Source organism: Schistocerca cancellata, chromosome 4 (genome assembly GCF_023864275.1).
Source record: "Schistocerca cancellata isolate TAMUIC-IGC-003103 chromosome 4, iqSchCanc2.1, whole genome shotgun sequence".
NCBI lineage: Eukaryota > Metazoa > Arthropoda > Insecta > Orthoptera > Acrididae > Schistocerca > Schistocerca cancellata.
Window position 1 is genome coordinate 497,207,039 of NC_064629.1, and position 14,991 is coordinate 497,222,029.

Below are 14,991 nucleotides of genomic sequence, written 5' to 3' on the forward strand. Positions count from 1 at the left end.
TCGCCAGTGGTCGGCGGAAGGTGCACGTGCCCGTCGACGTGGGACCGGACCGCAGCGACGCACGGATGCACGCCAAGACCGTAGGATCCTACGCAATGCCGTAGGGGACCGCACCGCCACTTCCCAGCAAATTAGGGACACTGTTTCTCCTGGGGTATCGGCGAGGACCATTCGCAACCGTCTCCATGAAGCTGGGCTACGGTCCCGCACACCGTTAGGCCGTCTTCCGCTCACGCCCCAACATCGTGCAGCCCGCCTCCAGTGGTGTCGCGACAGGCGTGAATGGAGGGACGAATGGAGACGTGTCGTCTTCAGCGATGAGAGTCGCTTCTGCCTTGGTGCCAATGATGGTCGTATGCGTGTTTGGCGCCGTGCAGGTGAGCGCCACAATCAGGACTGCATACGACCGAGGCACACAGGGCCAACACCCGGCATCATGGTGTGGGGAGCGATCTCCTACACTGGCCGTACACCACTGGTGATCGTCGAGGGGACACTGAATAGTGCACGGTACATCCAAACCGTCATCGAACCCATCGTTGTACCATTCCTAGACCGGCAAGGGAACTTGCTGTTCCAACAGGACAATGCACGTCCGCATGTATCCCGTGCCACCCAACGTGCTCTAGAAGGTGTAAGTCAACTACCCTGGCCAGCAAGATCTCCGGATCTGTCCCCAATTGAGCATGTTTGGGACTGGATGGAGCGTCGTCTCACGCGGTCTGCACGTCCAGCACGAACGCTGGTCCAACTGAGGCGCCAGGTGGAAATGGCATGGCAAGCCGTTCCACAGGACTACATCCAGCATCTGTACGATCGTCTCCATGGGAGAATAGCAGCCTGCATTGCCGCGAAAGGTGGATATACACTGTACTAGTGCCGACATTGTGCATGCCCTGTTGCCTGTGTCTATGTGCCTGTGGTTCTGTCAGTGTGATCATGTGATGTATCTGACCCCAGGAATGTGTCAATAAAGTTTCCCCTTCCTGGGACAATGAATTCACGGTGTTCTTATTTCAATTTCCAGGAGTGTAGTTACGAGATTAGGCTAAAAGGACTTGGCCATTACGTAACGCAAATGTCAACAAAACTGAGAGAACAAGTTAACCGTTTATTTACATTAGGGTAGTAAAGTATTTGGTTTATTTACGTAAGGACGCTACACTAAGTGGAATACATAACTAGAACAACTACTCTTTGAACCAGTATGGCCGCAAGTCTACAACTGCCTTGTCTCGGATTCTCAAGATTGATTTAAGACTCAGTGATTCCACTCCAAAATAAAGGAAGATGTCTGGCGTAGATTAACAAGATGTACTACGTTTGCTATATCTCGATAAATACTTCAGTTCTCCATAGCTTTTGCCTGGTCCACAAAGATAATTTACTGATGCAGTGTTGTTAAAAGTAAGAAAACTAGCGTCAAAACTGTCCACGGAGAGATAAAATTTGATCTCAGTTATTTAAATAAACAACAATGTCAATATTTTGCCAAGTGCAGCTGACTTAGCTAACCCATTTACACTTACTGATTAGACTATAACTTTTAATTCACCTTCGCATGCTTCTTTGGGCTGCGACTAATGATCTTTCCCATTGAATGGAGACAATTACATTATTTTCACGAGTTTCTGGTAGTTTGGTACGCATCTAACAAAAATTACGTTTCTATGCAACTAAATAATCAAGCTGAATTTCTGCTTTGCATAGAAAGCAGAAATTTAGTTTGATAACTGCCGTCAACAAACGATAGCTCTCATTTTGGGAACGTGGTTGTTTCAGACATTAAGTAAAATCCAATAAAGAATTATTCCCTTTGCTTTAATTAATTCAGAAAATGCCAAGCAGTGGCTACTGGAAGTATGCTCCAGGTCTATGTAGGATATTGTACCATCAGATTGAATATCATACAGTTAGTGTCAGCTCTGTACGAGCAATTTTCAGTTTTAGCATCGCTGTTCTTTCATCGGAACTCCGTAATTTTCGATAGTAACAATGCAGTCGGGAACAGTATCCCATCTCGGTCCATTTGTTCCTCTCAGCGCCCTGCTCTCATCTCAACTTCTCACCCCCCCCCCCCCCCCCCGCACACATTTACTCATGTACACCACGCTTACAAGATTTGTGTACTTTTCTCGTCTGAGTGTTATTAACAGTTTACCATTACCGATGACTCTTGTTCTTGCATTATATGCCCGTTATTCAGAAAGACATATAATTCGCTGTGGTTGTAGTACAGCATCACTGTTTCTTATCAGAATGATTTACTTCACTGCTGTTCTCTTACACATTAAAATAATTTCATTCTTTAATTAAGCCAATAAACAGAAATATGAAGTGAGCCTCGCCATTGGTCATTAAGTTTTTAAAATGTTTTCAGATTTATTTTCCTCCCATCACCTGGTGGTCTTACTAGCTCAGTTTTTAATTTACTTACAAATTACAGCTTTAATTGAGTGTTGTCTTCGAATGTAGTTTAAAACTCTAACAAGGAGCAATTATGAAGCAGTTTGAATGTAACAAGAAGTATGTAATAAAAGCACTATTGTATATGAAGCTTCTTTTCAACACCGGTTTTGTTATTAACTGAAGAGTTATATCATTTATTTACATGTAACAACAACTTAATAAACATTTAAAAGGTATTTGTTATTGCCTGAAGAATGTTTCCTAACAACCTAGACGTGAAACTATTCACAGATTCCATTATGACGAATTGTGGCAGTGTTTAGTCAATTTATATTCATCGACAGCTTACAAGATTATGTTCGACAGTAGCTACAGCGGAACTCTTATTTAGATAGAATTTCAAGTAAGTGAATGATTGTATACTTCAGAAATAATTTTAATGCTTTTTTATTTATTTTTTCTTACATGTACAATACATAAATTTAGCAAACAAAGACATTTTATTTTTATAGGTTCTGTGCGGTGTGTGATGCAAATATTTAGCCATTCAATACACTAGCAACTACAAATATCAAGCTTCAAAGTATCTATGGTCTAAAGGTTCAGTTGGCTTCACATAATAACACTTTTCATGTTGAGAATTGCAACACAAACTTAAAATGTTGTCCATACTCATAACTATAGTTTAAAATGCAACAATAGACAGAAAATCAACACTGTAAATGCCAACTGTAAATTCAGAATCACCACAAAAAGTCTTTATTTAACAACGCCCTGATAATTATCCCATCAATGCTCAGTGAATTCACTTAATATGCAACAACAGGAACGACGGAAATTTCGAAATTAAATTCATTAACATTTCAAATACATCATCAGAGACTACATTCCGTAAACATACTCTCGAGGATGAAAGCTGCACTACAGTGGTCGTGTTCACCAGGACGTAGTTCAGATCGTAAACCTTGTATGTCCAGTTAACTGATAACATAGTAAATAGTAAATGGTTATCACGAGTTACGCTACACTCATCAAAATTGCGAATGCCGTCACTGACATAACTGACTGTACTGAAATTGTTCAACTAACGGTGGTCGAGACACTGAAAATAGTTATCACTTGAAGTGCTGACACCAGGTGCCCACATACTTGAGGACACCATACTAATTATTCTCTTCACGAGAGAGCAAATCTCGAAATCTTATAACGGGCTCTTCGGAAGTAGAAGCCTGAGATGTGGAAGGCTGACCTGCTTCACGAGGTTCAGCAGTGTGAGGAGAAACTGCTGTGCGGTCGCCTCGTCTATGTTTCCTGCAGAATTTGAATCCAATGCTGATCAAAATGAGAGCTACTACCGCCCCTAAGGTGATAGCCATTGTCTTGAGCATTCTAACGTGTAGTTTATACAACATTAGTAATTCGTCAGGAGAAGATCCAGTGTATGATGGATAATGGCTTTTAGTTTTGTTGTCATCCACTGCTTCGTCCTTAGAGATAGTTGTAGTGTCTTGTTTCGCTGTTGTGTTATATGAAATCTCTTCATTAGTTGGCGGAGTCGTTGTGACATCTGGCTCGTCACACATCAGCGTGCGGTCATCATTAATACCTGCCAGTATTTTAAAAATCGCTAGAAATGACATCGTGGAGGACTTTTCCTGGTTGGTACCAAGGTTGGTGCCCTTACATTTAATGATTTGCAATGTGATATTACTATCGTTAACAGGCTGTGGGAACGATGGTGTGGTAGTAGACTCATCTTTATTAGGTTCCGGACTCAAGGTGATATTTGGTCCACCACTGTGCTCTATAATATTGCCACCATCCGCAGGCACGGTGACTGGCGTTAGTGGTGACATGGTGGTAAGGTTATGTTCCGGATACACAGCAACTGTGGTGCCAACGCAATCACAATCCTGCTGTGTGCAATTTTCATCATCTGCTTGCTCTGCCACTGGCACTGAGGGTAAGGTGCTGGTTGGTAAAATGTCGTGAGATGACGAAGGCATGTTAGTATCGAGTTCACCAGCCTCTTCCATGAAATTCTTGGTGCCAGTGGGTGGTGTAAAGAGTTCAGCCGGGGGTGTAGTAGGTTCCATATCATCATAGTCGGTCTGCGGTGTTGTGGCGTAGGATTCAACATTCTTCTGCGTAAGATCCTCGCCATCATTAGGAATCGTCAATAGCTTTACTGGCGAGGTGGTGGTCATTCCAACACCACGAGCTGATGAGGCAGGTATAGCGCTAAAATCATCATCCTGCTCACTGGACTTCTCGGAAACAGTGCGGTGTATGAAGTCAACATACTGTGGTGTGGTGCTCACTTCAGCATCATTTTCGCTCTCGAATGCTGCTGTGGTGTTTTCTCCTTTATCCTGCGTGTCACTCACATCGTTATTAGAAACAGTGAAAAACTTTGTTGGGGAGGTGGTAGTAGTCACGATTTCTTGTGCTGACGAGACCGTGGCAGTGTTGAAATCATTGTCCTGTACTGTGGAATTCTTGGTACTAGTGCGCAGTATGAAATCATCATACTGTGGTGTGGTGGTCACTTTAGAATCATATTCGACCTCGAATGTTGTGACGTTGGGTTCCCCATTTTGTTGCGTGCCACTAACATCTTTATTCGGGATAACAGACAACGTTGATGGTGAAGTGGCAATTATTCCAGTTTCTTGAGCTGATGATTCAGTAGAAGTGATGAATTTCCCATCGTGTTCATTGGGATTATTAGTACTAGTGTGTGATGTGATGTGTTCATAGTGAGGTGTGGTTGACCCTGCAACATCATAGTTAGCCTCAAATGTTTCAGCAGTGGTTTCAACGTTCTTCTGCTTGAGTCCGTCTTCAGCACCAAGAACTGATGGTGAGATGGTGGGTGTTCCAGTTTTCTGAGACGACGAGGAATTAGTACCGTTGAATTCATCAACATCCTCCTTCAAATTATTTGTATCACTGCGTGGTATGTAGTCCACATCCTGGGTTGTAGTGGTCTCTGCATCACTGTGATTACTGGCCTCAACTTTTGTGCCGTTGGGCTCACCATTCTGCCACATCACCTCATTTTCATCTGGAGTCATGAATGATGTCGATGGTGATCTCATGGATGTCTCAACATCCTTAGCTGGTGAGGTTCCACCCTGCTCCTTGAAGTTTTTGATATTAGCAGGAGGTGTGAAGGGCACATATTGGGGAGTGGTGATACCATCTTCATAGTTGTCCTGTAATGTGGTGGTCTGGGATTTGCCATCATGCTGTTCGTGATTCTCAACTTCTCCAGGTGTTGTGGGCGACGCTGATGGTGAGATAGTGGGTGCTTGACTATTGGTTTCAGTATGAGGTACGAAGCTCACGTACGGATCTTCGTAATTTTTACTATCATTACGCTGCATTAACTCTCCTTGTTGCGATGGCAAGGTGTGCACGTGTCCATAATCAGTCCCAGTGTCTTCCGTATTCTGCTGCAGGAGGTTTTCATTGCCACTCGGTAGTGCAAACGGTGATGTGGAGGTAGGCTGTAACTCGGGGACCGATGGAACCGCTGTAGCGTCAGTCTTTCCATCATCACCGAGCTTCAGGGACCCTGAAAAAGCGCCAGTAGTCGATCTGTATTGGATACTCGTTGGCAGTGTAGGAGTAGATTCACCGCGTTCAGGCGTAGAATTCTCGTTACTAACAAGACTTGTGAAATGTGACATCATCATGTAACCTTCATCTTCTTTAGCAGCTGTGGTCATGTCCCTGAAACAATGGAAACAAAAAATTATCAAATTTTGAATTTTTCTAACTAGACGCTTTATCTCAGTTAACACAAAAATTAAATAAAAATAATAATTAGACGTGTTTCAAATGTAGGAGAGCAATAACATAGAGTTACAAAGGCAAAAGCGAAACTTACACTTTGCGTTGATTTGTTATCTCTTCTTGGACAGAATCAGCTGTACCTGTCGCATTTTCAGCTGACAGCTGACTTGTTATCGGTAAAGCTGAAACAAAAGAGTGATTATAAATCTAGTGTCCATCAGTGATATCTGTCCGGGAGAGCACATTTGGGACCACTATACAACTAGACAATTTCATAACTGAATCTCTGTGACAGATGCGTTACATTTACTCACAGGTTAGTGTAAAGATACTGAACATAAACAAATATACGACGAAATGAAATAACGATTCATAGCTGAATGCCATATCAGAACCTACAAATACTTTCTGAGAAATTTACTACAATTCGTTGGCATTTGATGCACTGTGTAAGACATTTTTGTCATGAATGAAAAGAGATGCGGCAGACGTGTAACAAGTTCGCTCTGATATCGGACATCAATATTTTGTAGTAGTTTTTCGAAGAATGTTAGTTATTTCTCCAGCGTGCACATCGAATCACAAGCCAACTGTATGGATTGGTGCATTATCGTCTTGGAAAATTGTGTCAGTGTTTGAGAAACAAATCGTAGCATTTACTTGTATAGCATTATCGCCTAAATCAAATCAGCTACAGAGATAGATGCATATTACATTGCTGTGTGCACTGAATATAAACTTCTTCAACTGTAAAAACAAGTGACAGTCGCATAGGGCAACTGATTAAAGATTCAAAACAATCTTGTTTCCTGACAAAAAATTTAATTATCTTATTAACCTTAACTGAAAATATGTCATAAAATTTATCATTTTTGCCTCCTAGAAATACGAGTCCAATTTCAGATAGCGGTTTGATGAAATTGTTCTCGCAAGTGGCGTTCTTTCGTTGTCACCTTTAATACTGTAGAAAGTAGTTAACAACAGAGATGACTGAAGCCTTAAGATGCTGATTTATTGGCTCCTACACACAAGAGTATCTGTAAAACTTCATAACGTACCCCTATGATTAATGATTATTTTAGATCATAAATTCCTGTTAATCATTTGAATATATACATCGTTAAATGCCGTTTTGCGTTGTTTATAGCAAGTACGTTCGACAAACGGTGAAACAAAAGCCCAGTACACAATATCTGTGTCTTGTATCCTAAAAAAACGGAATAAGTGGACATTACGCATTGGAGGTGTCTATATCAATGTGTCTATACATGCAGAGAAATATACCCTAATCTATATTCTGTCTCCAAACGAGAAACATATTGGTGAAGCTCTTATTATGCGCGGTATGCGTGAAGAAATACACGATGTGTGACAGGTGAAAAATAAACAAGCTACGGTGATAACTGGAGGGAAAGACGATGCTTAAATGTGCAACAGAAACGTGCAAAGCAAGCTCAAAATAACAATGACGGTTCAACATCGAACGAAGTGCAAGGATTGTACCGTGAAGTTCGCCGAACATGAATGTCAAGATTGCAGCTGAAGTTACGGGTTGTATCCAAAGTTTATTGGATTTTTATTTAAAGAACAACTGACAGAGTGGTTGTGTCAAGTGAAAGTAGGAATTAATTCGGTGCTATAAATCCTGACCCGTGAAGAATGTACTACAACATCAGCAGCGACACTATTCCGCACAGGTGGACGATTCACCGTGTTACTGCTGAGTAAGAAACATGAAAAAGCTATGAGCAGCATAGAGATAGCGAAATAATTTATACATAGTGCCTTCACGTTGCACAGAGCTTAAAGTCAGTGGAAACGTTAAGGCGTTTGTTTCGATTGGTGAGTGTGTGTTTCAGATGAGGAGCGAACGTCTGTGGACGTTGACGATAACATGAATACATAGCTGAGAGAAATGAAAGATCGTGACATAAACGATTAGGGAAATTAATCATATGCACGTTGAAACTTAATGATGTCACTGAAATTTCCCACACACAACTGCTTTTACTGACAGGTCATATATCATGAACGTAACAAGATTTACGAATGGGCGTCGTCTGCGAAACCATTTCACATTTCGATTGCACATTTCAAAAAATAACACAAACACTGGGCTAAGTTGAGCACATAACAAATCAGAACGAGTTGTAGTAGATCGCTGTAATGGTAAACGACAGTGAAACCAAGGGTTAAATAGACACTCAATATAGCAACAGTATATTTATACAGAAAACGAAGTACTGAAATCTGTTATCATTGCATCTTTGCATGCTAGATGTAAACCAAAATTTTATGAAATCAATAACGGAACATATAATATGTTTAGGAACAGCATACGATGAAGTAGGGCCTGTTAATGTAATTTCAAGATTATTATTGTTGTTGCTATTATGAGTGGGTACGACGATACAATATCTCTTAATTGTGAAACGAAAGTGGCAAAGAACCTGTTGGTTCCACTGGGAAGAAAGATTTATCTGAAACACACGAAAACTTTCCAACTGACCAACTATTATTTTCCCAGAAATAAATTATTTCGTAACATGTGAACACAAAATGAAACAGAGACGAATTATCAACACTCTAAATTAATAAACAACGCAAAATTGGTAACCAAGTCCGTGGTGAAGTAGCATGGTTACGGAATTGAAACTCACCAACAATATATAGGATGACCGTCAAGCAAGTGATAATCTTCATGCTGGTACTCCTAGTTGTCCTCGCGAGCACACGAAACACTACTCCGGTCACTAGCAAACTGAATCGGCCACCGCTCGTGTGGCGCGCCTAAATACATCACGGAGCGCTGTGGAGGGGAGGTCTCCGCCCACCGAATATGTCAGGAAATGGAATGCGAGCTTCGTAACACGTCACCGCTCGCTTCTCAACACCTCGCGCATGCCTCTGTCAGGCGATAACCGTCACCGAGGATTTGATATGATGAGTCAAGGGGCTACGAGTGATAATGGTAGCGGAAGGGAGTGGTTACGGGAACGGCGGAGGGGGCACTGCACTAAATCTAAAGCCTTTTCTCCAAGTAAACCGAATATGAGATTTTTCAGATGGTGTTCCTTACCTGTTATATTCAAGGGCACCTTTGGGTCTTTATTTTTTATTTATTTGTCCTTTACATGAGGATATTGATTACCTACTAAAACATTCCAGATTGATCGTCGAGAGTATAAAGGCAAGATGGGATGCTCTCGATCGTATATTGAAAGATTGCGAGATTTGAGTCAAAAACACGTTTAAACCTTTTAGGTTAATTAGCATTGTCCCATAATTTATAATGAATGGTGGTATTCAAGAATAACGATTTTGCTGCGTATGCAAATTATAAATCTTTCTTAACCTCTTCACTGAACGCTAAATATTTCCTAACAATAGATTTGTGTAGATGGTACAGAATGGACGAACAAACATTTCATGGTTTCAAGGCCTCACGTAGCTCAATAGCTTAGCGCCCACTGCTTCGCTCGTGTAGTCTGTATGTGCTACAGAGATGTTTTTTTTGTTTATTTTTAATAGAAGTTTTATGTTATTCACAAACTGAAATGCCTTCTAAGGTTTTCACGCTTATTAAGGCATTATAAGCACTGTCTTTTCCGAATGTACTTCTGACCAAAGAAACGATTCTGATAGCTGGAGTCTAAAATTTTTGTTAATCGTGCCTTCTGCGCTCTTTCACAGATATGTCTGTAGCAGCTCTAATCTCCTATCAAATATTTCTTAATATCTAACCGAGATATGAAATACCAGTTTTCATAAATTTAGTTTCAAAATTTTTTAATATAATGAAATAATTTCTTACAAATTTTCATCCCATTTTACACTTCCTTAGGAACTAGATTTCCAGAAACATTGAAACATGTGAAACTTCCTGGCAGATTAAAACTATGTGCCAGACCGAGACTCGAACTCGCGACCTTTGCCTTTCGCGGGCAAGTGCACTACCAACTGAGCTACCCAAGCACGACTCACGGCCCGTCCTCACAGCCTTACTTCTGCCAACGCACACTCCGCTGCAGAGTGAAAATCTCATTCTGGAATGAAACATGTGTTTGTTTTATTTCTGACTGAGAAGTCAGATACTAATTTTCATAGATGTAGCCTTAAAAACCCTTCAGTAGTTCTTCAGTGATTATTTATTTTCAAAAAAATAACTTCCACTCACTGTTTTCCTCCTTAGTGTTTGAATTTCCGTAATTTATGAAACATTTATTTTTTATTTTCTGATTGAGAAACTAAATACCAGTTTTCGTAGTTCTAGCTTCAAAACACCTTAGTATCGACATAGTTTCCAAAGGCCTTTCATCCTCTGTTTCATCCCCTTAGGAATGCAATTTTGGACAATACCTTCTTGAACGATGCTTACAGTGTAAGATCCACGTCCAGTCCAAACTTCCTGTTTGTATCCTTAGCAGTTTGGGCTGGGCGATTAGGAGTCAGTGGATAAGTATGACCTTATTTCAACACATTAGGAGTTGAATTTCCAAAAACACTGAAACACATTTTTTTCATTTGTAACCAAGGAACCAAGAACCAACTTTCAAAGATTTCGCCTTAAAAATGATTTCACAATGAAATATTTTCCTAAAACGTTTCACCCCCAATTTCACCCTCTTGGCGTTTGAATTTTCAAAAACAGTGACATGTGTATGTTTTATCTCTAACAGAGAACCCAGAGGGAAATTTTCATAGATTTAGCTACAAGAATGGTTGCACAATGAAATATTTCGATAAAAATGTTCATCTTCTGTTTCACCCCCTTAAAGTCTGAATTTCCAAAAATAATGGAACATGTTTTTTTTTATTTCCAACTGAAAATCCGTATTTAACTTTTCGTAGCTTTACCTTTAGCAATGATTTCTTAATATAATACTTTCATAAAAGTCAACCTATTTCACCCTCTTAGAGGTTCTGTTTCCAAAAACAGTGACATACGTATATTTTTATTTGTAACCGAGAAGCCAGATACCAGTGTTCATAGATGTAACTTTAAAAATAGTATATTTCCCAAAAAAAGTGCTTTCGACCACTGCTTCTCCCCCATAGCATTTAATTTCCAAAAATGCTGAAACACATATTTCTCTATTTCTGACCAAGAAATCAAATACCAATTTTCGTAGGTGTAGCTTCAAAATTACCTTAATGGCGATGTTTTTCTAATAATGCTTCGTTCCCTATTTCACCCTATTAGATTTGTAATTTCGGAAAATCCCTTCATAAACGACGCCTACGGTATAAGAACCACACCTTCCATAAATTTCCAATCTCTGTCCTTAAGCGGTTTGGGCTGGGCGATGATGAGTCAGTCAGTCAGCATTCCCCCTTTTATACACAGAGATTGCCAGTGTATTCTCATAGTTATATCATCCCGTTCAATGAACATCACTGTACCGTAGGATGTATATCTCGTTACCTATTTAATATAACTGTAATCGACGATGGTATAGTTCGACATTGTTGCTGATTTCATGTGAGGTTAAAATTTTGTCACATGCTTGACAGGGATCTTTCAGTTAAATTACGTGTACGCTTAACTATCTAAAAGTATATAATGTACGGTTATGCAGTTTGAAAGGAACTCAACCATATTACTTGAAAAAGTTGTTTAATCCAGCGTATCCATCCAATCAGTTTGAGTACTGAGTAAATTTATTGCTTATTTATACTAAAATAAAAATATTTCATTTATGTAGTGCCATCACTGTACTAGTGAGCGAGATTTTCATGCTGAATTCCAATAAAGAACGACTGTGAAGATGAGAAACACAGAAGTAGATATCCTCGGTGCAGTAAAGCAGCCTAAATCACTGAATAAAGACAAGGACTCTGGTCCGAATTGTATACCAGCCAGGTTCCTTTCAGAGTATGCTGATGCAATAGCTCCATATTTAGCAATTATACACAACCGCTCGCTCACAGGAAGTTCCGTACCTAAAGACTGGAAAATTGCTCAAGTCACACCAATTTCCAAAAAGGGAAATAGGAGTAATCCGCTCAATTACAGGCCCATATCACAAACGTCGTTTTACAGTAGGATTTTGGAACATATACTGTATTCGAACATTATGGATTACCACGAAGAAAACGATTTATTGACACAGAGTCAGCACGGATTCGGGAAACATCGTTCTTGCGAATCACCAATAGTTCTTTATACTCATGAAGTAATGAGTGCTATCGACAGGGTATGTCAAATTGATTCCATATTTTTAGATTTCCAGGAGGCTTTCGACACCGCTCCTCACAGGCGTCTTCTAACCAAACTGCGTGTCATGGAATATCGCCTCAGTTGTGAAACTGGATTCTGCGATTTCCTGTCAGGAAGGTCACAGTTCATAGTAACTGACGGAAAGTCATCGAGTAAAACAGAATTAATATCCGGCGTTCCCCGAGGAAGTGTCACAGTCCCTCTATTGTACCTGATCTATATTAACAACATAGGAGACAATCTGAGTAGCCCTCTTAGATTATTTACAGACGGTGCTGTCCATTACCGTCTTGTAAAGTCATCAGATGACCAAAAAGAATTGCATAATGATATAGATAAGAAACCGCGTGGTACGAAAAGTGGCAATTGATCATGAATGAAGAAAAGAGTGAATTTATTCACATGAGTACTAAAACAAACCGCTAAATTTCGATTACGCGGTATGGCACACTTAGATGTAGATGCTGTAGTGGACAGTTCAGGTCGTCATTCACATTGTTACTAAGCGTAAGCCTTTCGCTAACATGAATCGTGAATAGCTGAGTAATCACGTAGATGTAGATGCTGTAGTGGACAGTTCAGGTCGTCATTCACATTGCTACTAAGCATAAGCCCTTTGCTAACATGAATCGTTACACTTGATGTCCTAGTCCTCACTCCTGCTCTGTACTGCACATCGTGTCGAAGTAGGCGAAATTCAGTCGTTTTCTTGGAAATTCACTCTCAGGATGGACATTCTGTACATCATTCTCTAACTTAATTGAGCATTCTATATACACGTCAACAGTGACTCTCCAGAGACCACGTAATGGTGAGTGGCAGTAGTACTTGCTCTACATTCCCTCACTTCCTTCTTTCATTTGTGAATGGTGTGTTAGACGGAAGATCATCGATGAACCTCCGTATGAACTCTAATTCGTCTGATACTCATGCCCATGCTCATTTCGCGAAATGTTTATGTAACGAAGTAATATTTGAGTAAGTTTTCGTGGATCGCACTTCCTCGAAATTTTTACTACAAACCTTTTCTCGTCGAAAAACAAACCTCATGTAATATCTGCCCCTTAGGTTCGACGAGCTTACCGTAACGATATCGCGCGTACTAAAAGAATATGTGCCAACACACTGATGTGCTATAGAACTTCTCTATTGTACCGATTAAGGGTCCCAGACTAACGAAAAAATATTTAAATATTGATCAGTAAGTGGTTCATAACCCATTACTTCCCTGGTTGAATTATATTTTCTTAGGAAAAATGCACTGATTGGTGCCTAATTTCTGCTTTTCCTACGAGCAGTTTTATGTTATGTTATGTTAACCTGGGACCTAGAAACGACGGAGAGGGTCCGTCCCCGCCGCAGCCGCAGTGGTCCGCAAACCCACGACGATTACCGCAGTCCACTTCACCCCTCCGCCGCCCCACACCGCACCCAGGGTTATTGTGCGGTTCGGCCCCCGATGGACCCCCCAGGGAACGTCTCACACCAGACGAGTTAAACCCTCTGTTTGCGTGGTAGAGTAGTGGTGGTGTACGCGTACGTGGAGAACTTGTTTGTGCATCAATCGCCGACGTGGTGTAGCTGAGGCGGAATAAGGGTAACCAGCCCGCATTCGCCGAGGCAGATGGAAAACCGCCGAAAAACCATCCACAGACTGACCGGCTCACCGGACCTCGACACAAATCCGTTAGACCTCACGGCCAACCGGGCTGGCAAGCAATTTTAAGTGGGCGTTTCACATATGAACGGACACTCCTAGACGTTTTACAGTTGTTTCGGTTTCTATTGATTTGTCGCCAATATTGTAATCGAACTGCAGTTGGGCTTTCTGCCTATTAATGCGCCGTAAGTTACATTTATTTACATTAAGAGACATGACCAATAATGCACTAGCTTGTCTCGGAGGCCGTCATCCGTTGTGCGGTTTTTTGATGATGTACTTGTTGTAATTGTAGTTAGAGGATCTGAAAGTTTGCCCATAAATGGCTGATGGGGAAAACTGTGAAAGACGACTATTTAACCCACTATTTTCTGAAAAAGGTAATAGCTGTCGTATCGTAGCTTCACAGCCGAACCTAACTGGTGCACTGAAGGAACAAATGCACGACACGCACAACTACTACCAACGTAGTAGCAGCTGGCAACGAATTGACACTGCCCCTCCAGACTGTGCGCTTACTTATTATGCACTCAGTCATAGGGTTCTGTGCCATATGTAAATAATTACCTTCCTATAACCGATTGGATTCTTTGCTACTTTTACGTCTGCCGTATTAAATCGTTTATTGTCGCACTGTCGTAACAGCTTAATGTCACAGTTATACTGTCGATCGCTTTTGCATTAGTCGTCGAGCGTCATGTATGAATCGAAATCTATGAGCAGCTCATTATATTTCTCTCGGAAATTTCCTTAGAAACATGTTTCGGCACTTCACACCCGAGTCCATACCTAGTTTTCTGTTGAAGTTAAAGGTGAAATGTACCAAGTATAGCAATATGATATCTGCAGTTTATTTCTTTTTTTGTTAAAAATGGGACGTAACATTTTATTAATTATACTA

The 14,991-nt window shown here is 40.7% G+C and overlaps 1 protein-coding gene across 1 annotated transcript in view; it reads right to left on the reverse strand.

The window, feature by feature from the left end:
- Window positions 1–3,572: 3,572 nt before the first annotated feature.
- LOC126184283 (dentin sialophosphoprotein-like) overlaps window positions 3,573–14,991 on the reverse strand; it is a 43,807-nt gene continuing 32,388 nt past the window's right edge. Inside the window, exons 3-4 of the mRNA XM_049926660.1 lie at window positions 6,305–6,392; window positions 3,573–6,147 (exon numbers count right to left, since the gene is read on the reverse strand). Of these exons, the coding sequence (XP_049782617.1) occupies window positions 3,573–6,147; window positions 6,305–6,392 (2,663 nt within the window). The remainder of the gene's footprint in view (window positions 6,148–6,304; window positions 6,393–14,991) is intronic.